At 33.8% G+C, this 20,047-nt stretch overlaps 2 protein-coding genes across 5 annotated transcripts; both read right to left on the bottom strand.

Annotated features, from left to right (window-relative positions):
* Positions 1-821: 821 nt before the first annotated feature.
* Positions 822-7,490, bottom strand: LOC120083703 (protein ENHANCED DISEASE RESISTANCE 4-like). Of its 3 annotated transcripts, none has more exons than XM_039039556.1 (6): positions 7,332-7,490; positions 6,970-7,069; positions 4,390-6,646; positions 4,077-4,137; positions 3,754-3,977; positions 822-1,359 (listed from the first exon to the last, which is right to left on the bottom strand). In XM_039039556.1, exons 1-6 carry the CDS (start codon positions 7,419-7,421, stop codon positions 1,353-1,355), a joined length of 2,739 nt encoding a protein of 912 aa, XP_038895484.1. In that variant the 5' UTR covers positions 7,422-7,490; the 3' UTR covers positions 822-1,352. The 3 variants fall into 3 exon arrangements, with proteins under 3 accessions (XP_038895484.1, XP_038895477.1, XP_038895488.1); XM_039039549.1 differs by lacking the exon at positions 822-1,359 and adding an exon at positions 2,950-3,551; XM_039039560.1 differs by lacking the exon at positions 822-1,359 and having other exon boundaries at positions 3,835-3,977; positions 4,088-4,137.
* Positions 7,491-8,848: 1,358 nt separating this feature from the next.
* LOC120083689 (COP1-interactive protein 1) lies at positions 8,849-17,806 on the bottom strand. Of its 2 annotated transcripts, XM_039039539.1 has the most exons (6): positions 17,609-17,806; positions 17,001-17,076; positions 16,594-16,734; positions 15,341-15,502; positions 10,627-15,232; positions 8,849-9,397 (listed from the first exon to the last, which is right to left on the bottom strand). In XM_039039539.1, coding segments are annotated over exons 4-6 (4,701 nt in total). In that variant the 5' UTR covers positions 15,435-15,502; positions 16,594-16,734; positions 17,001-17,076; positions 17,609-17,806; the 3' UTR covers positions 8,849-9,396. The 2 variants fall into 2 exon arrangements, with proteins under 2 accessions (XP_038895467.1, XP_038895460.1); XM_039039532.1 differs by lacking the exon at positions 16,594-16,734.
* Positions 17,807-20,047: the final 2,241 nt, after the last annotated feature.

The raw sequence follows: 20,047 nt of genomic DNA, 5'->3' as shown, positions 1-20,047 counted from the left end.
AAGTTTGAACGTGTTGTGAATGTTTAAAGATGATGACATTTGAATGTTTTTGTTTTATTGTAGGATGTTGTTCGGAGATGAGGTTGGACGATTATTCAAGATGCTGTGTTCCAGACATTGTTTTCTTTTTCGTATTTATTGACGTTGTTTTCATTTTATTTCTTTTATGTATTTGTGAAAATAAATTTCTTTTATTTAGTATTGACTTTGTTTTATTGTAGGATATTGTAATTTTTTTATTTATTTGTTATAGTATGGACTTCGTTTTCTTTGTTTTATTTATTATGTGAATCTGTCTAAGTTGGTTAATTATGTTTTACAGGTTATTCAGATCAAATTTTTAAAAAATACAAATTAAAAATTAAAAATATTTAAAAGACAATTTTCAATTAATGAAGGAACTCCCCACGCATATTTTACTGCGTCGGGAGTTCCTGTAACTCCCGACAAATAAAACAAACCGTCGGCAGTTAGTCAAAGAACTCCCGACACCCTATAATGCGTCGAGAGTTCTTCAACAACTCCCGATGCCTTTGTTTCATGCATCGGGAGTTCCTCTCCTGACGGATTTTTTCCGACCAAACTCCCAATGATCCATTATTCATCAGGATAGGCTCTCCCGACGCATTTTCCACCATTTCTCAGCGAATTGCGACGTCGAGAGAAGTTTGATTTCTTGTAGTGACATTCGCATCAAATCTACATTGACACAAGTTTAACTTCACGAAACAAGTTTCTCTAGAAATCTCATGCGAACAACATATATTCTTTTAAATTTTGTAGTATTATCCATAACCTTTCATAAATGTTTTAAAACTTTATTGGAGTTTATAATCGGGAAATTGAAATAAGCAGCAATTTAAGAATAGTGTTTTGCAACCATATCTTCTACCTTTGAGACTTTGTAAATATGTCACCCAACTAGTAACATAATCGACCAAAATTCGATGATTAATCCACAGTGGCGCTACAAATAGCCATAGATGAGAAACAACGATCGTCAGTTGTGCAACAGAGCAATAAGAGATTGAATAGGATGCGACGGCCACGAGCGAAGGCTTTGACGGAACAACGACCAAACCTATGCACAGATGGTTTTGGGATGGCGATTTGTGATCGGCGTCGTGATCTATGTAGTTGCCTGCCTTTGCCGGATCGCCACTCGTTTGTCGCTCATCGATCGTCAATTGTCGTTGTCAGTAAGCTTCCTCTACACTTCCCTCGCTCTCTTTCTCTCTAAACTCTTCTTTCAGTTTTTATTTCAATTTCAACCACCAACTTCAGTCATTGTCACCTCATTCATCCGCAGTCAGTCGTGTTCTGCCACCACTTCTCGTCGAATTCACTAAATTTCACTGACTGAAAGATAGAGAAAGAGAAACAAATAAAAAGGGAATTTTCAAGTATCAAGTGCATCAAGTGTATATCAGTAGTGTATGAGTGTTATCAATAGTGTTTCAAGGATATCAAATGTAACAAGTATATATTAATAGTATATCAAGTATATCATGTGTTTATCAGGAGTGTATCAAGGATATCAAATATATCAATTGTATATCAATAATGTATCAAAGATACATCAATAGTAGAAAGGTGAAACATGGGTTAGGGACTTGTTTTTTTGCCATTTTTGTAAATGATATGTCTAAGCTACCGGCCTAATATTTGTAACTTATTTTGCCCATCTTGCAACCAGCCTTTTATAATTTTAGATGGAAACTAGGATGTATGATGATGATTTGGAACGGGTAGTATTAAACTCTCAATGTTTTTGTTTTAGGCCATTGCTACCTATTTTAAATCCCAATTTTTGTCTACATTTTAACGAATTTCTATCCAAATGATAGTTTTGAAACGTTTATGAAAGATTAACGATAATATTGCGACTTTTTAAAATATATGGGTTTTTGTAAGCGATATATACGTATATATGATCTTATTTCTCTATATTTTACATTATAACTTATATTTAGGCGGTAAAAAAATAACTCAACTCCACCAATTTTAGCCGGGTTCACTATTAACATTTACATATTTATCAATGCACTCCATCTTTCCCTCTCTCCCCTCTCTCTAAACAACTTTGAACTTTCTAACTCCGGATTTCATAACTCAACACCTTAAACAATCCCTAAATAAGTTTTATACATGAGTGGAAAGTTGTTGATTAATGGTTTTAAAGTGAAAATTCTATCAAACTTTAAATTGATATAAATATTAATTTGAAATTTTAATTGATGCAACCTCCCAACAAAAAAAAAATGTTATGCCAACATTTTGTTAACAAATTTTAACAGTTTCCTCATATATTCTCATATAGGAGGAATAAAATTGAAAATTACTAAGGATCAAGTATATTTAATTTTAGTCATACAAAATGTTCTTAGTAGGTCTGAAAAGATATCTATGCAAATTTGAGCATAAATTTTAAGATCGTACCAATAGAAAGACAAAGGGAGCTCATTGTTCTAACAAAATTAAATTCAACAATTGAAGACTGGAATGATTTGGTTCTTTCTAATGTCTTGAACCATTACTAGTGAGGTTACAACAAAACCAGAAAAACAAAGATGTTTGGAAGCAAGGTAGTTGAAAACACTGATAGGCCCCCAAGTGACTAAGGTATATGTGCGTAAAGCGTGTGAGAGGAAAGGAGCTAATACGTGAGAGAAGAATGTATAGATTAAGTGGGCCCGAGGGAATATTGTTAGTTAGAGGGGCCGAGTGAGAGGTATGTAAAGTCGATAAGGCTGTAGGGCAAATTATCTTTTGACATATTTCTTTGTATTTGGTTTTCTTTATGGAATTTTTAGAGAAAGAGCTCTCGAATTCTCCCTTCGTTTGTTGATAAATAAATTGAGGTTGGGGCCTATCAAACACCGAGGAGGGACTTGGACACCAACAACCAAAAAAATGAAAACACGCCAAACATCTAATATCTCACAGAAATTTTCCAATAATATGGGCTCCATCCATTTCTTCTAAGTCACATCAACATGATTTTAAAAATAAAGTAGACCTTAATAAGGTGGAGTCTACTGATATTAATATAGGATCCGCTAATATTTATGAAAATAAATTTATGACGTGAACAAAGAGAGAATAGTACTCTCGTAGTACTAGAAATTTTCTTGAACAGAAACATCTATCCAAAATTATTCTAACAACTACATTAATCTGGTTCCTTGAAGCAACTTCACAAGATTCTTCGGATCACTTTTTCTGAATTCCTCCCCCCCCCCCCCAACAATAAAAAAATATAGAAAAATATGGCCCTCTTACAAATTTCAAGTTTATATATACTAATAACAATCTCACAATTCAGAAAGAATCTAAAGCAAATGATTTTGAGTTTCAGAAGGCAAAAGGTATATAGGTGTAAGCCATCAACCACTGATTTAATGTACAAGGGTCGATTGCTGCATCGGCTAATTTTACAAGAAATGGAAGCTGCCAATCTGAAGGAAGATTTCCAAAACTTAAATCCTTGTGTGTATCACTTGAGTGTTCTTGGTACTTTCATGCCAAACCCATGTTTTACCTTCTCAATGCTGTTGTTCAAAGAATGTTCAAGGTCAACTGTCTTTCTAGGTTACTCAAAAGAAATGTATATTGTTTTCAATCTCTTTTTTTTTCTTTTTTTCTTTTCAAAAGATAAGGAACTGAGAACAACATTATCAAACTAACATCTAAGTTCAGTTTATGAAAGTTTAAGCAGACTAACAGAAGATTTTAATGAGCAAAAGAACTTACGTTGGGGCGAGTTTTCCCAGGTTAAATAACTCTTTTCCAGAATCTTCATCAACAACTCTTCCCGAAATGTCGATTCTATACAATTTATTTGCAGTAGTAGGCAACCCTCTGCTAGAAAGCAACTCCAAATCCCTTTTATGAAGTTCTCTCCCATTGACAAAGATTCCAGTGTTTCCGGCAGCACAGTTCCTCGACATTGGATAGGTGAACTCGTCAATAAATGGCTGAATCATGAGCAGAGAAGAAGTTAGTTGATTAACATAATCGACCACTTCGAGCTATTAAACCATAGAAAAGAAACTAGAAATCAACTGGAAACTCACAGGAATAATACCAAGACATGGATGGCCCATTACACCCCAGAATCCAGCTTGGTAATCATACCTGGTAACCACAATTAAAGAAGGAAAGCACAATGTTATGTCAGGAATTGTATTTATATAAGACTACATTTGTGTGCATAGATCCTCTTTTTGTATTTCAGAACTATTTTCAACTTTTGGCCATTTGGATTAAATATCAACTTCAAAAAAGAATATTTGTTCACCTTAAATCATTTATCAACTAATCTTTTTGGGGTCAAATTTCTGAAAGATGAGGAATGCATCCAAGAATTAGTTTGAGAAAGAAACTTACCAATAATCTCCAGGAAGAATAGGCCCAGCTTTCTTTTCAGCCTTTTTAACTACATAAGCTGGTAAATGCTGGCCATTAACCGAAACAGTAGGCCTTCCATTATCCGTAATTTCACTTGATCTTGAAAAATCTCTTAAGTTGTTCCTACTGAGACCCACAAAGAAGGATTCAGATTCTTGATTGCTTTTGATCTTGCTTTGATCTTCTTCTCCTTTTTCTTCTTTGTTTATTTCCACAGAATCTTGAGAAACGTGACTGTTTGAATAATCTTCAAATGAGACGTCTAACTCATTTGGTTCAGTGACATCATCTACCAAAATGTTCTGCTTATTTTCACTTCCCTCTTTGTATTTGCTAGGTTCATTATCAGAAGGGTTATCAGAATTCTCCGTGGAACTCGTTACAGATGATGTATCTTTTGAAGGCAGGTCAGCAGAGTCGGAGACATTTTTCAAATCACAATTTACAATCGAGGTCTCTTTTTCTTCAGAAGAAATGAGAGATGAAGTTAGCTCCAGTGTTTTAAACTCGCCGCGATTTGAATCCCGGTCGTCAGAGGACTTGTCATGGTCAGTACTGATTACTTTGTGACTAGAATTATCAGAACTTTCTAAAGAGCTGGTAGCATCGACAACTCTTTTGGGGGAACCATCATCAGGAGAAACTTCTTCAGGCTTGGTTTCTGCTGAAACGCTAACAACAAGCTTTCTGTTTTCTACTTTTACAATAATGACAACCGAACAAGCACCACACTGTAGTTTCTGCCAATCCATCTCTAACTTGTAAAGTTTTCTTGGCAGTTTTAGCAATTCCAAGCAACTAGTGCATACAATGAATGGAGCACCGCCGGCGATGGCATCACAAGATTTTCCATTTCTCTGCAAAACTGCAGCCACTCTTGGTTGAACCAGACCAAAACCATCAATCTCTGAATCAAGCTCACTAGGTTGTCTAGAGTGTGGAAGTGTATCTTGAGATGGATAACGACCAGCATGCGTTAGATTGGAAGCATTGAGTCCAACTGTAACAGGATTCTCATTATCATACGTGCTAGATTTGATTGGCTCTTTTGGATTACTTACATTGCTTATGGCAGAGTTTGGTGCTTGAAGAGGAGGGCCTTGCTTGTTTCTTTTGCTGCATTGTGAACAAGAGCAGGCAGGATGGTGAAAGAAAGCATCTTCACCATGTGATGGAGAAAGAGGATCTTGTTTTAGATCCATGAAGCTTTCTGGATAGCATTCACGAGGAAGACGTGGAGGATACTGATGAGTTGGCGGATAGTTTGGCTTCCTTATCATTTGCTCCTGAAACTGATCCTCGTATAATGGTATATCTTTTACAACATGCCTCGGAGGATGTAAAAAATCCTCATCATTTCTTTGATGATGACCTGATGCTGGAAAGGTTCCATTGCCCCGATCAAAGTACTGAGGGCTGTGGATGTGCTGTGGGCTCTTTGTCGAATATCGCATTGGGATATTGTAAGTAGATCGGGCATAGTATGGATCGACTGAAGCTCTATCAGCAACAACTCTTGGTCTATCTCCCACATCGCAGGACTTAATAATTTGGTCTTTTAACTCATCCAACCTTCTTAGGAGTTCAGCTCGATTTGGGTCTAAGCCTTCTATAGGACCTTCATAGTTCCGATTATGCTCGGGATGGCCATAGAACAAATCTAAGTTAGAACTAGAAGGTCTGTCCCGAGGATCGCGGAAATTCGGAGCTCCTTTTCCATGAGCAACAGCCATAGAGTTTCCAGAGTACCCTGCGAATGCATCTCTTTCAACTCTATGATGCTCAAAAGTAGCTCGGGTTCTTGCTGCCCCAAGAGGATTACGATAAGGTGCTGTACTTGGAGAATCAGAATCATAAATATTCACGTCTTGTTCAATATTATATCGACGAACCCAATTCTCAATACGTTGTTCTGAAAATTGACTGTGGGTTTCTTCAACCAAACCGACTTCTTTATCACCAAGCCTCTGCATAGGCCAAACTCCCTTAGTTTCCTTCCCAATTTTCCTCTCATAGTCATCTATATCCTCTCTATCATTTGTTCTAATTGGACTGTTGCTAAAGACAGTCCTTCTGGACCTCAAGACTCTCTCTTTTACAGTTGGCTCCATGCTTGGACTGTCCCACTCAGAGTCAGAAACACCACCTAAGCTGCTACCTCCTTGTTCTGATAAATACTCATATTTCTTACTGCTCCCAAAATCCCTTTTCTCATTAAGGAGAACTTTGCTCTTTGCTGCACCATCAAAATTATGATAAAATTTTAAATTAACCCATATGCTCACTTAGAAGGAGGTAAAAAGAAAAGAAAAGAAAAGAAAAGAAAAACAGGTTAAACTATAAATTTAGTGCCTGAAATGTAATGTGTTATCTACTTCATTCTTAAACTTTAACATCATCCATTGTTAACTAAATGACAACATGACATAGATTGGGCAAATAGCATAAACAGTAAGGCTAAAAATTTCCAACTCTCGACTTTTACTTCTTTTTATAGAATTAATTCCTCAGCAGCCAAACAAACAAGAGAGAATCAAAAGGGTTAAAGCAAATCCATACCTCTAAGAACAGTACCACAACCACCACACTGATAAACAGGAAGTCCAGAAGGTTCAGGCAAGAGATTCTCGCATCTGGGACAACGAACTACTCGAACTTTCTGCTCACCAGCCATAAATTCAGAAACCCAAATGAAGATCAAACTTAGAAACTCTTCAAACCCATCAAAGAGAAGAAACAATCAAACAATCCCAAAACCCAAAATCAATGAGAAAAACTCTTCAAACCCATGAAAGAAACATAAACCCCCATGAAAAGGAATCAGAGCTTTTCCCACAATATTCCTAAAAGAAAGGAAAAAAAAAACCCAACAAAATCACAAACCCATAAAAAGTTTCAACACGGAGAAATAGAATCCATACAATTTGCAGAGAGAGAGAGAGAGCAATTGAATTCCAACTGATCACTTGGAATTGGTAATTACGAGAAGATTGCAAAGGAGGGAAGAACATTGACAATTTGGCCTTCAAGATGCCGACACGGTTATCTTAAATCTCCACAACTTGGACCGTGTAAGGGAAGACACTGAAGAGAAACATAAAAACGATGTCGTTTATGCAAAACGGCATCGTTTAAGTGGTAATTAGATGACCTTTCCCGCGTCCTGTAATAAAGGCGGATGGGCCAAGTCAGACGGAGAGCAGTAGATACAATCAAAGTATAAGTAAAGTAAATAACGTTGACCATTGAGTATCGAATTACAATTATACCCTCCATCAAGACGTGGGGAGCAATCAGGTGCGGCAGAGTACATTATGAAATTAATGCCACTTGGCTTTTAATTTCATTGCTAATTGCTGAAAATGATATATAACAACACACAACTGTTTGGCTCAAATCAAATGTTATAGAAAATAAATATTAATCGACTGGGTTTTATTATTGACTTTTCTTTTATCGAATTATATTATTAAATAATCAGAGTTTTTTTTTTCTCCTGTGCTGTTGTTTCAAAATAGTCAACGTTCTAGAGGAATTGGTAAATAGTTTACTTTAACGAGGGGTTTAATGTGTTAAAGATTGAATAGTAATAATAACAATTATGGATGTTTGTGGGTTGGGTTGGGTCGAATGACCTTTTAGACCCAACTCAATTGTTCGAATTGTAAATTTTTTTTATCCAAATTATAGTTGGTTTGGATTACTCAAGCCATTTATTTAAAATTTTGTTCTAAAAAGAAATAAAATGCTAATACGTAAAAATTTAATTTAATTATTTTGATATATTAAATTAAGATTCATAATTCAATTTCAATTTATATAATGTAAAATCTCTTTCTAGAGGGTTGAAAAAACTTTTTTAAAAGTTGTTGGGAATAAATTATCTAAAAAAATAATTAAATTAAATTAAACTTTTATATATATATATATAAGTATGAACTTATAAACTAACCCAGCCATAAAATTTTCATGTATTTAAACCAACCTAATCCACAAAAATTTGATAACCCAATCCAAACCATATGGATTGGATTAGGTTGATCGGTTTTTTTTGGGTCATTGGTTTTTTTTAACACTCCTAAATAATACCTTAAAATATAGAAGAAGAATATGTTAAAATAGATGAAAATTAAAAGGTCAACGGTATGTTTCTTGCATCTCTCTCTACCTCGGTTTCTTTTTCTTTTAATACTAAATATATAATACTATGATTTTTGTCGTAAAGTATTAAGCTAGAGATTATTTCAAATTATAATAATACTATCCTCAATAGAACTTATGTCTGAGTTAATTTCAATTCTTCTATATTTTTGCCTAAATTCCCATGTCTTTTATACTATAGTGTAAAATAAGGATCTTGAAGTAGAAGTGCAAAAATAGCACTATCAACATTGTAACTTGAATTCTCATGATAAAAAAGAAATCTAAAGGTCAGTCATTTTCACGAATGAACAAGATTTATCATTCCTTTAAAAGGAGTCTCCATTAACAATAAATCGAAGGAAAAAAGAATCTACAACAAATCCTATAATACAAATATAAATGTACAAAAGAAAAGAATACTCAATATCATCTCTAATTTCTCAAGCCATCTTTCTCATGTTCTTTAGATCTTCCATGAATTCTCGATGCAACTAGGTCTAGATCTCGAGCAATCTACGTCTTCCTCTAGATACCAAAGCCTCTAGTGCATTTGACAATTTTACTTTCTACATAAAGGTCCCAATTACCCTAATCAAAATTAGGGAGTTTTCTTGCAATTTTACATCTAGCTATACAATGTCAAACTCTCTTTTGAATATAGGGAATTTGCTTATAAAGAGGATCCTCAATTACCCTAATAAAATTAGGGTTATCTCGGAACTTCACATCCACCAACACAATGCCTTTGCAGGGGTGGCCACAACCCATGGTGCCTTTTTCTCATTTCTCTACAATTTTTCTTTTATTATTTCTCGAATGATTTCCATTGTTCTTGTTTAAATACCTACAAATGAAAAATAAAAAGCCATTAAGATATCTGAAGTTAATATAAAACCAGCAGAGTTACAAGAATAAGACATAAAAATACCATAAATAACAACAAACAAATACAAGGAATCCTTGTAATCACACTCCAGCCTGAAATAAAATTTTCAAAATTTAAGGAACTACAGATATAAAGCAACATCTACCATCTTGATTATGGAGTCTCACTTTAATTAAGATTCTGCATGTGTGTATATTTTTCGTCTTATTTACTTTATTATCTTTGACTGATATTGGTTATGCCATTACATTAAGTTTCCTTCACCTCTATTGGACTCTAGAAGTTAATCATATTTACTGATTCATCATTAAGATCATTAAAATATAAGGAATGTGAAAGGTAAAAGAGAGAATCTCAAATTTATCCTTTAAATTTTGCTTATATTTCTTCTTTGATATTTGAGGATACAGTAACTTTCATCCCTCCATTGCAGAAATTCATACTCTCAATTATTCATTCTCTACCTATATGTAATAAGTAAATTCAAATTGCTCAGAATGATTTCAATCAACCACAATAGTAAGTAGATCTATCTTGCCTTTATTTATTTTTATTCCCTTTTTTTTTTTTTTGGGAGCTTTGCGTAAAGTATGGATCAGCTTGAGCTAACAACCAAAGGTATCTAGCAACAACTAAACTTTTTTAAGACTAACGTAAGCTCCTAATCCACATCAATTATTCCTAAGTAGCTAAATGTCTACCTAGAAAATTATAAAAATCAAGTAAAACAATCTCTTTTTTTTTGGGACAAGTAAGAAATACTCAGTATTTGTCATTTTTTCAAAGATTAGATGGAAAGCCCATATAATTTATAGGCCACCAGGCTCGCCATAGTCCAATCAAAAAGGGAAACTTACTTCTTACTAGAAAGAAAAATCAAGAAACATAAAGTCCTAGAAGAAACAAATCTAACACTAAACTAGAATATAAAACAACACAACCATGTTAGAGGCCAAAAAATGCAAGAAAAATAAGCAATATACATTAAGATAACTAAAAAAAAGAAAGGTGGGAAGAAAGCAGGTATAGCAATAGACAAACTGACGAATTAGGCACATCCAAAAGGAGAATTATCAATATAACAAAGAACATAAAAGAACAAGACGATGGATGCAACCAAAAGAATTCACGAGGGGAAAGCAAACTAGATAAAAGATGTGTGGTAAAGGGAGTGATGATTGACTTACTATCTTACACTCTGGCCTCCTTTAACATTCAGCTTTAAGACCTCATCTTTAAGAAAATCATAGCGGTCACGATGATACTCAATCAACATGCAAAGTTGCCTTATCGCTTCTTTTTTCTCCTCTTTCAAACTCAACATAACTTCATTCTTCTCTTCCATCATCTTCTCTAATTCTCTCTGTCTCTTTTCAAGTTGGTGGATGGCTTGAACCAATCCATCCTTCTCAGATCCTTCCTTGTTGGCCTTAATCTCCAATTTCTCAATCTGTTTTACTAATACTGATTCTCTCTCTTTCTTATCTTGAAGTTGTTTTCCAAGGTTTGCCACCTCTTTTTTTAGGTCTTCTGTTTCTTGAATAGCATTTGAGACCCAACTCTTTGCAAGCTGTAGATCGTGGGATGTCTCAATGACACACTTCTCATACTTTGCATAGTCCACTATGAATTTCCTGATAACACATTCCAGTTGGCAGAGGTTACTGTTAATGTTTTCTGAAATGGTAGATATTGTCCTTTGGTGTGCTTCGTTGTTAGCAACAATGGTTGCAGATAGTCCATGAATTCTTTCCTCAAGCAGTCTCTGTTGCTCTAGATATTTCAATTCAGCTTTCCGAAATATCTCTTCCTTTTCACTTAATAATTGTTCTGTAACACGAAGCTTCTGGTTTGATAACCGGAGCTTGACTTCAATTGTGCGAACATTTTCAACCAGGCTATTTATCTCATCATTTTTTACTTCCAGGTCTCTTTTTAGATCCTCAGCCATTAGCTCCAGGTCATCCTTCACTTGGTTATTTGATCTAATGTCTCTATGAAATTCTTGGGCCATTTCTGTCATCTTCAATTCTGCATTATCAAGCTTTAGCTTACATTCTCGAAACTGATCTTCAACCAGTTTATACTCATTATTTAGCTTTTTGTTTGCATCCTCATGTTCCTTCAAATTTCTTTGATGATCACCAATTGAACTCAACAGCTCAACTTTCTCCTTTTTCAGTTGAGTTAAGGTATCCAAGAGTTCTTGTTTCTCCCTTTCAACCCGCAACTCAATTTCACTTTTTTCATTCTGCAAAGAATTCAACTTCTCTTGCAGATTTTCAACCTGAGCCACTAAGATTAGCTTTTGGCTTGAAGCTTCAGCCTCTCCATTTCTGTGCTTCTCATGGATAGCAGAAAGCTCAACTCCTCTATCTGTCAAGGTACTTTCTAATTCAAAAATTTTCTTCTCCAACTCAAACTTTTCCTCCCTGAATTGACTATTCTCATCCATCTGACTTTTAAGTTTCTCCGTAAGATTGTGCTTTTCATTGCATAAGGAGTCAAATGCTGATTCAAGATCCTTGATTCGCACTATTAAATCTTCTTTCTCTTTCCCTAGTCTCTGTAGATCCGAAATCTTGTCTTCTATTTCCTCCTTAAACTTTTGTATCTGTATTGTATATTCTGAAATCGTTTGAGTTGTCCTCTCAAGTTGCAACTCCAATTCAATTTTTTGGCTCTGTTGGAATTCCAACTGTTGCTGCAACGTATCCACTTGATCTGTCAGGCCCATGACTTGCAATGAAGCTTCTTCATTCTGGCATATCATCCGCCCTTCTAGTTCACCTTTTTGAGAATGTAAAGAATTAACCTCTTCTAGTAGACGGTTGATCTCCAGAGTCAAATTTGCTGTGTTAGATGACGATCGATTCTCACTGTCTTCAAGTTTCTTTCTGAGAATTGAAATTTCATTTTCTCTCTCCCTAAATAATACTTCGATCTCTGAAACTTGGGCTTGTAGTCCAATATTTTCCTCTCCCAATTGTTTTGCTTCAGCTGTTTTTAACTCCAATTGTTGAAACAAATCTTTTTCGTGTGCTCGCAATAACTCCAATTCTGTTTCCAACCGTGTAACTTGAGCTTCTAGCATATTTACACGATTTAATGATTCATTCATATGCACTTCGTGCTTCTCAACAAGAATAGAATGTTCTGTTTCCCTCACACCCAAATCCTCCTTCAACAATTGCAACTGAGACACAAGTTCTTGGTTCGTTTGTTGAGCCAATTGAATCTCACTCGAGATCTCCATAATTTTCAAGTTCAATAATCTATTTTCTCCCTCAGATGCTTCAAGAGAATGCGTCAAGTTTGCAGCCTGCTGTTCTGTAGACTGAATTTGTTGCTTCAAGAAAGAAACTTCTCCTCGAACTGTTTCCAATTCTTGGGAAATGGTCATCTTTTCTTCTTTTAGCCGATCACCAATCTCACTTGATTCCTTTATAATTTTCTCTCCCTCTTCAATCCTCTTCCATGCAGTCTCCCTTTCTTTCATCAAGTTGTCTTTCTCAGTTTCCACACTATTCAATCTTTCATTAAGTTCTGTTTCTAACTTAGAAGCATCGCTCAGTCTCTGATTCAACACTTCAACTTGAAGCAACAGCTTAGATTTTTCTAGGTCCCAAGTTTCTGCTTCGACTTTAACATCTTCTATGATTTTATTTGCTTCTTGAAGCTTACTTAAAGCCATCACATGTTCTAAGTTGAGAGCTTTCTTTTCTTCTGCTGTAGTTGTCAATTGGCTGTTCAGTTGATCGATCGTGGCATTTAATTGTTCTCTGACCTGTTTACCTTGTTCAATCTCCTTCCATGCAATCTCCTTTTCCTTGATCAAGCCATCTCTCTCGATTTCAATATCTTTCAATCTTCCACCGAGTTCTGCTTCTATGGTAGCAGCATTGCTTATCCTCTGACTCATCTCTTCAATCATGTGCAGAAGATCAGTTTTTTCAACGCCCCATGTTTCAGCTTGTGTCTTCATATCTCCTATGATCTTATCAGCTTCAATTATCTTGCCTAAAGCTATCGCATGATCCAAGTTCAGAACTTCCTTTTCTTCAATCGTCACTGTCAACTGCCTCTTCACCTGATCAGTCATGATATTTAGTTCTTCTATAATTTTTTGTCCTTCAATTGTCCTCTGCGCAGCTTCCTTTTCCTTGATCAAGTTATCATGTTCCATTCCAACAACTTTCAATCTCTCATTCAATTGAGCTTCCAATTTTCCAGCAGCATCCAACTTCTGATTCAGCTCTTCAATCTCAAGCAGCAATTTAGATTTTTCAACACCCCAGGTTTCTGCTTCAACCTTCATATCTCTTGTGATAGTATCTGCTTCTTGTGCCCTACTTAAAGTTTCCAAGTGCTGTAAGTTCAGAGCTTCCTTTTCTTCAATTGTAGCTGCCAATTGCCTCTTCAGTTGCTCAACTGTTGCATCTATTTCTTCTTTAACTTTTTCTGCCTCTCTAATCAACCTTGAGGAAATCTCTTTTTCCTCTATCAACTTGTCCTTTTCTATTTCCAGGTCTTTCAATTTCCTATTCAAATCTGCTTCTAAATTTTCAGCAAGACTCAACTTCTGGTTCTGCTCTTCAATCTTAAGAAGAAATTCAGATTTTTCTACACCAAAGCTTTCTGCTTCAATCCTCATGTCTGCTATGATCTTTTCTGCTTCATTTAGTTTGCTTAAAGCTGTCCCATGTTCTAGGTTCAGAGCTTCCTTGTCTTCAGTTGTAGCTGTTAACTGCTGCTTCAATGAATCAATCGTGGCATTTAATTCTTCTACGATTTTATCCCCCGCCTCAATTTTTCTCCACGCAGTCTCCTTCTCCTTGGTCAATGTTTCCTTCTCTATTTCAATATCTTTCAGTCTCCCATTCAATTTCGACTGAATTTCACCAGCAGCACTCAACTTCTGACTCAGGTCTTCAATATCGAGAAGAAATTTAGATTTTTCAAGACCCAATGCCTCGGTTTCAACCCTCAGGGCTCCTATAACCTTTTCTACTTTTTGTATATTGTTTAACGCTTCCAAGTGTTTTAAGTTAAGAGTCTCCTTTTCTTCCATTGTGACTGACAACTTCTCCTTCAACTGATCAGCCAAAGTCTTCAATTCCTCTATAGTTTTTTCCCCCTCTTCAACCCTCCTTCTTGCAGTCTCCTTTTCTTCAATGAAGCTATTCATCTCTGTTTCCATACCATTTAATCTCCCATTCAACTCAGCTTCAATCTTACCGGAATTACTCAACTTCAGATTCAGTTCTTCAATTTCGAGCTGAAATTTAGACTTCTGAGCATCCCAAGTCTCAGCTTCAACCTTCAAATCTCTAATAATTCCATCTGCTTCTTGTATCTTACTTAAAGCTGTCAGGTGTTCTAAATTTAGAGATTCGTGTTCTTTAACTTTAGTAGCTATTATCCTTTTCAAGTCTGCTACTTCTGAAAGTGCTACTTCAAGTTCCTTCTTGATTTCACCATCTTGGAATCCTATCTCCATCCCTTGATCATTTTTACTGGCCTTTTTCTTTGAAGAATCATTTGAATCATCTGAATCCGAGTCGGATGAGCTAGATGAAGAGCTTTCCTTTTCCCTTCTTTTCTGAAATTTTCTTCTCAACTCACCGGCCAAACTGTCGTATTGTTCATAGAGTGCCTGGTAACCTTTAAGGAAATCATCAATTAATTCATCAACAGACTGTTTTTCGCGATTTTCTGATTGGTCGGGGTCTTTTATTCCTAGATCTTCATCTCTTATGAGCTTTTTAATTTTATTCACCTTGTCCTCGACATCTGCGTCAAAAATGTTAAAAAATCGTTAATGTACGCAGTATAAAGATAATGGGAGAAAGACAAGCACCATTAACCAAATAAATCAAAAGGAAAATATCCCTTAATTACCTGATTTACTCCCTTTGAGCCGCTCTTCCGTTACTGGATCAAGGTGACTCCCAAATAGAGACTTTATAGAATCTCTGAACCGGTGCTTTGTCATCTCCTGGGAATATTAATTTCCCCTAGCAAGCGCACAGTAGTAGAACATGGACATTCAAGAGTCCATAACTGAAAAACAAAATTCAAGTTACTCGTACATTTTTATACCATTAAAGAACACGTTGGGGATAAAAGATTAAAAATAATGTATACATATGTCACAAAAGTAAATCGTTATAGATGTCTACGACCAATAGATGTCGAAAGAAATCATTCTTTTCTGGCCTGTCATTGACAGCAGTTGATTGGAAGGATAAATTCAAAGGCATATATTATCATGATGCAATCTGTTACATCTTCCAAAGATCTTTTTTCATTTTTCCATTATTATTTTGTTCAACACTAGAAATAGAATTATACTAGAACTTTATAGCCAGGCTATATCCAAAGTTTTTAAGACAACACCCAATTTCAGTTTCAAAACGAAAATGGCACCTTGATATTATGTTTAATCTAATCCATCTTTACCTTTCTCATTTTTTAACCTGTCTAGTAAAAAATCAATAAACAAATAATTTTTCATTAAATTATACTTAGTCCTAAACCATTTTATATCTAATAGATCTCTTACCTCTAAAAAAATATCTAAGAGGTCCTTCACGTTTAAAAGTATCAAATACGATCCCTAAAACTCTTGGTTTTTGTTCCTAAATTTTAGAAAATGTTCAATACACCTTTTGCACAAAATGAAAGTTAAAGGACTTATTAGACATAAAATTGAAAGTTTAGAGGCCTATTAGACACTTTTAAATATCAAAGAATTTGGAACCTAATAAGTATATTTTAAAGTTCAACTTACACACAAAAATGTAATGTCGAGACTAAACTTGTAATTTTGACTGTATTTTTTAATATATATATATATAATGGCAAACTAACATTATTTCCTCCTCCTTCCAGGAAGGAAAAAAAACATTATTTCCGCAGCTAATGCATGAATAAATAGACTCCACCAGATCGCACATGGGGCGGGCCTACTAACAAAAGCAGCGTTTATCACAATCTGAATCGATCAGAACCCCGACGGAAAATATGAAAATAACATAGGGCATATTCCAATTAAAATATTATGACTTCCTAAATGAAGACAATGTGACAGGATTTATATGATAATTAGAAAACTAATTCATTGTAATTCATAATGTAGGGAAATGGCGCACGGTAGAGTAAGTTGCATATGCCAATTTACAAAGCGCCCAACTCGGCAATTACGAAGATGCCCTCAATGCCAAATTTAGATTTTAGAAAAGACAGCTATTGTATCAGAAAAGATGAGCTGTTTCTTTTTGTTGGTTCTGCTTCTGCCATGCAAAACGACTACATCATTATCACAAATTTGAAAATTATACCAATTAAAGACTTTTTTAACAATAAAAATTTAAAAATTGTGGGGTTTTTCCATGTCAACGATGAAGTGGAAGAGAAAATTAAATTAATTCTCAAAAAAGAGAAAGAGAGAGAGAAAACAATGAATTAGTTTCCAGTATTTTATTATTATTACTAAATCTCGGAATATTAATTTTCAATAGAGACAAAATCTACTGTTGTGTATAGTAAATTAATTCACCTGTAAATTTCACTTTACTCTTCCTCCGTCTTCCTCATCGTGGTTCAACCAAAAGTGATATTTCTGGATCCGGAACCTTGACAGCGAGAAACAAGAACCAATTAAAGAAGAAAATAAGCACAAAACTCAAATAAAGTGTAACAAAAATTAGCAAAACCAAAAGAGTTGCGAAACCTTGTTGAAGTTTTGAAGTGATCGAAACACAGCGAAAAAATAGATTCATATAGAAATTATGGCTCGATTAGATTCGCTAAGAAATAGGAGCAGTAACCGCTTCAACATAATAAAAAGACGTACGTCCATCAGTAATTCAAAACTACCAATTTAAGCTCAACAGAAGATCCAATCAAACCAAATAAACATCGAAAAGCCAAACAAAAATCCATTCGGAGTTCAAGCAATCATGAACCTCGATCCAAACACAACGATCCGATCAATCCGAAGATTCCAGAAACAAGAAAGGGGAAAAAAACGGACGTAAAGAGAAGAAACACCAAAAAATTACATTTAGACGTCAAATTAAATTCGAAATTGCAGCATCAATCAGAAGACAAAGAACAGCAGTAGAATAGAAATAATCAAATTGAAAGAAGAATGAAAGAAGTTACCTGCAAATCAGAGGAAGACGGGTAGGTAAGAGAAAGGAAAAGAAGGAAGAGAGGAATTGAGAGAGAGAAATGGGAGAGGATGAAGGGAAAACGGGGATTTGAAATGAAAAGAAAAAGGAAGAAAATAGAATGGTGGAAGAGAGAGTGGTTTAAGTTTAGGATATTGGATTAGAGCGTTCAAAAACCACAAAGCGACTGAATATAGCAATTTGCAGCTTCAAAATTTGAGGGGACGGAATCTTTGGACATTATCGCTTATCTTTTTGCCCTTTTTGGAATCAAATATTTACGCGACTGCCACTGAGATTTTAAGCCCGCCCTTTCTTTTCGTCGTCAATTTCAACTTTTCGTCCTCCTAGTCCAGGCAAAAGAACTCCATGTTTCTAATCGTGAGTCCTGACAAATAAACAACAAAATATATATATATATATAATTTATTTATTATTATATAATTAAACTACTATCATATTAGTCCCTATATTTTGTTCTATTTTAGTCCATATAATTTGTTGTTTTTTATAATCACTGAACCTTTTATCTCTGAGTACGAAAATCATGTCAAAATATTGAGCCAAACTCATTTTTACCTATATAGTTTTTTTTGTTGGTTTTTATTTTTTAATAAATCTTAAAATTTGTATGTACATTTAGTTTATAGTTGATTTTGTTTTAAAGAAAAGTACATTAGTCTTTTTTATTATTAATTGTGAAAATATGGACACGTTGAGTTGTTTAGACACCAACTTTAAGTGAATAGAGAAGTTATTATAACTCACTCTATATTTTAGGTTCGAATTATAATGATTATATTTTTTAACTATTATAACTTACAATTAAGTATAGTACTACTGTTTCAATCTCTCTTTATTAGTGCATGTTTGGGACTCCGGTTATTATAGTGGACGTTTTCAACTATTATATATTATAATAAACTACAATATTACTATTTTAAATTATATTTTACTACAGTATCTACTATTTCCTAACTATTATAACTTACAATTAAGTATAGTACTACTGTTTCAATCTCTCTTTATTAGAGCATGTTTGGGACTCCGGTTATAATAGTGGACGTTTTCAACTATTATATATTATAATAAACTACAATATTACTATTTTAAATTATATTTTACTACAGTGTCTACTATTTCCTAACTGTAATATTACTATTTCAAATCTCTATTTATTATTGTGTGTACTATTTCCTATCCATGCTAAAATAATATGCACCTCAAACAAACACTATTATAACTTAGACTATAACTTACAAATTATTATAATCTACTGACATTAATAATCAATTCAGTGCCTCAGACACCATCTTATAGTCTTTTATTGCACAAAAATTTCATTGTTATTTATCTAGTTTTGATTAAAAAAAAAAACAATAATAATAATTTTGAAGTACTAAAATTGAAAATCTAGTGAAAGTACTATAAATGAAATTGGAGTACTATAACAAAAATGGTAACCTAAAGTAAGTACTAAAAAATTAAGAGTTAAAATACTATTTTGATCCGAGAATGATTTAGTTTTAGTTAATATAATTTGGGTTAACTTTTATACTTTCATTAAATCTTAAATCTAGTCCTTTAAAATTAATTATTGAAATAAGTTAAATGATAATAATATCATAAATATGTTTCTACAATTTAAATTGAAATATTATTTTTTAAAACAAATTGAAAATCTTTATAGATAGTAAAAAAAAAAAATTAAAAATAAATAATAAATTTTCAAGATAATTCAAAATTTATTAAAAGTACAATATTATGTTTTTAAAAAAATTGAAAATATTTATAGGTAGTAAAAAGTTTTTTAAAAAATAAATAATAAACTTTTAAGAGAATTTAAAATTTATTAAAAGTACATCTGCTCAATTAAGACACTAAAATTAGATGAATTTTAAGAGTATTTTAACTATTAAAAAAAATAACATTTTGAAAAGGCGAAACTGTTTCGTTTTGGGCGTTCCCGCTTTTTTTCTTTTATTTGTCTTCTGTTTTTTAGTGATCGAATTTTATTGTCCTTAAATTACGGGAACGAGGAAAATGAACTTCAGATCATGATCTCAATTTCAACGAAATTACGAAATTAGTCGTATATTCATATTGATTTTAGGTCATTTTTACTATTATCTAATATCTAATGATTTTTAAAATCGTATCCTCTTATGACAGCAGAAATAAGTTAGATGAAACTCGGCAATAAGAACGAAACACACCTATATAAACGATACTTGATTGCTTCAAATTTGTCTACGATTTCAATTGGACGTGCAATTTGAAATTGAAAAAAGTGGTTGAAATCCTTTGAACGACTGCATTTAGTTCAAGTTTGCTTGTTTTGGTAGCAATTTTAACAGTTTCTATGAGTTAGTTAGTTTAATTTTAAATATAACTTAATAGTTAATGTACAAATTTAGCACTTAAATAATAG

This window comes from Benincasa hispida, chromosome 1, assembly GCF_009727055.1.
Source record: "Benincasa hispida cultivar B227 chromosome 1, ASM972705v1, whole genome shotgun sequence".
NCBI lineage: Eukaryota > Viridiplantae > Streptophyta > Magnoliopsida > Cucurbitales > Cucurbitaceae > Benincasa > Benincasa hispida.
The sequence above is the reverse complement of the archived record's forward strand: the minus strand, read 5'-3'. Positions and strand labels throughout refer to the sequence as shown.

Excerpts from the sequence above, each read along its gene's own strand:
- LOC120083703 (XM_039039549.1), bottom strand. The coding sequence starts at position 7,421 with ATGTTCTTCCCTCCTTTGCAATCTTCTCGTAATTACCAATTCCAAGTG. Across the intron at positions 3,978-4,076 it reads CATGTCTTGGTATTATTCCT|CCATTTATTGACGAGTTCAC; the intron begins GTGAGTTTCCAG and ends CTCATGATTCAG. Across the intron at positions 3,552-3,753 it reads CTGGGAAAACTCGCCCCAAC|CATTGAGAAGGTAAAACATG; the intron begins GTAAGTTCTTTT and ends TTTGAACAACAG.
- LOC120083689 (XM_039039539.1), bottom strand. The coding sequence starts at position 15,434 with ATGACAAAGCACCGGTTCAGAGATTCTATAAAGTCTCTATTTGGGAGT. Across the intron at positions 15,233-15,340 it reads GCTCAAAGGGAGTAAATCAG|ATGTCGAGGACAAGGTGAAT; the intron begins GTAATTAAGGGA and ends TTTTTGACGCAG.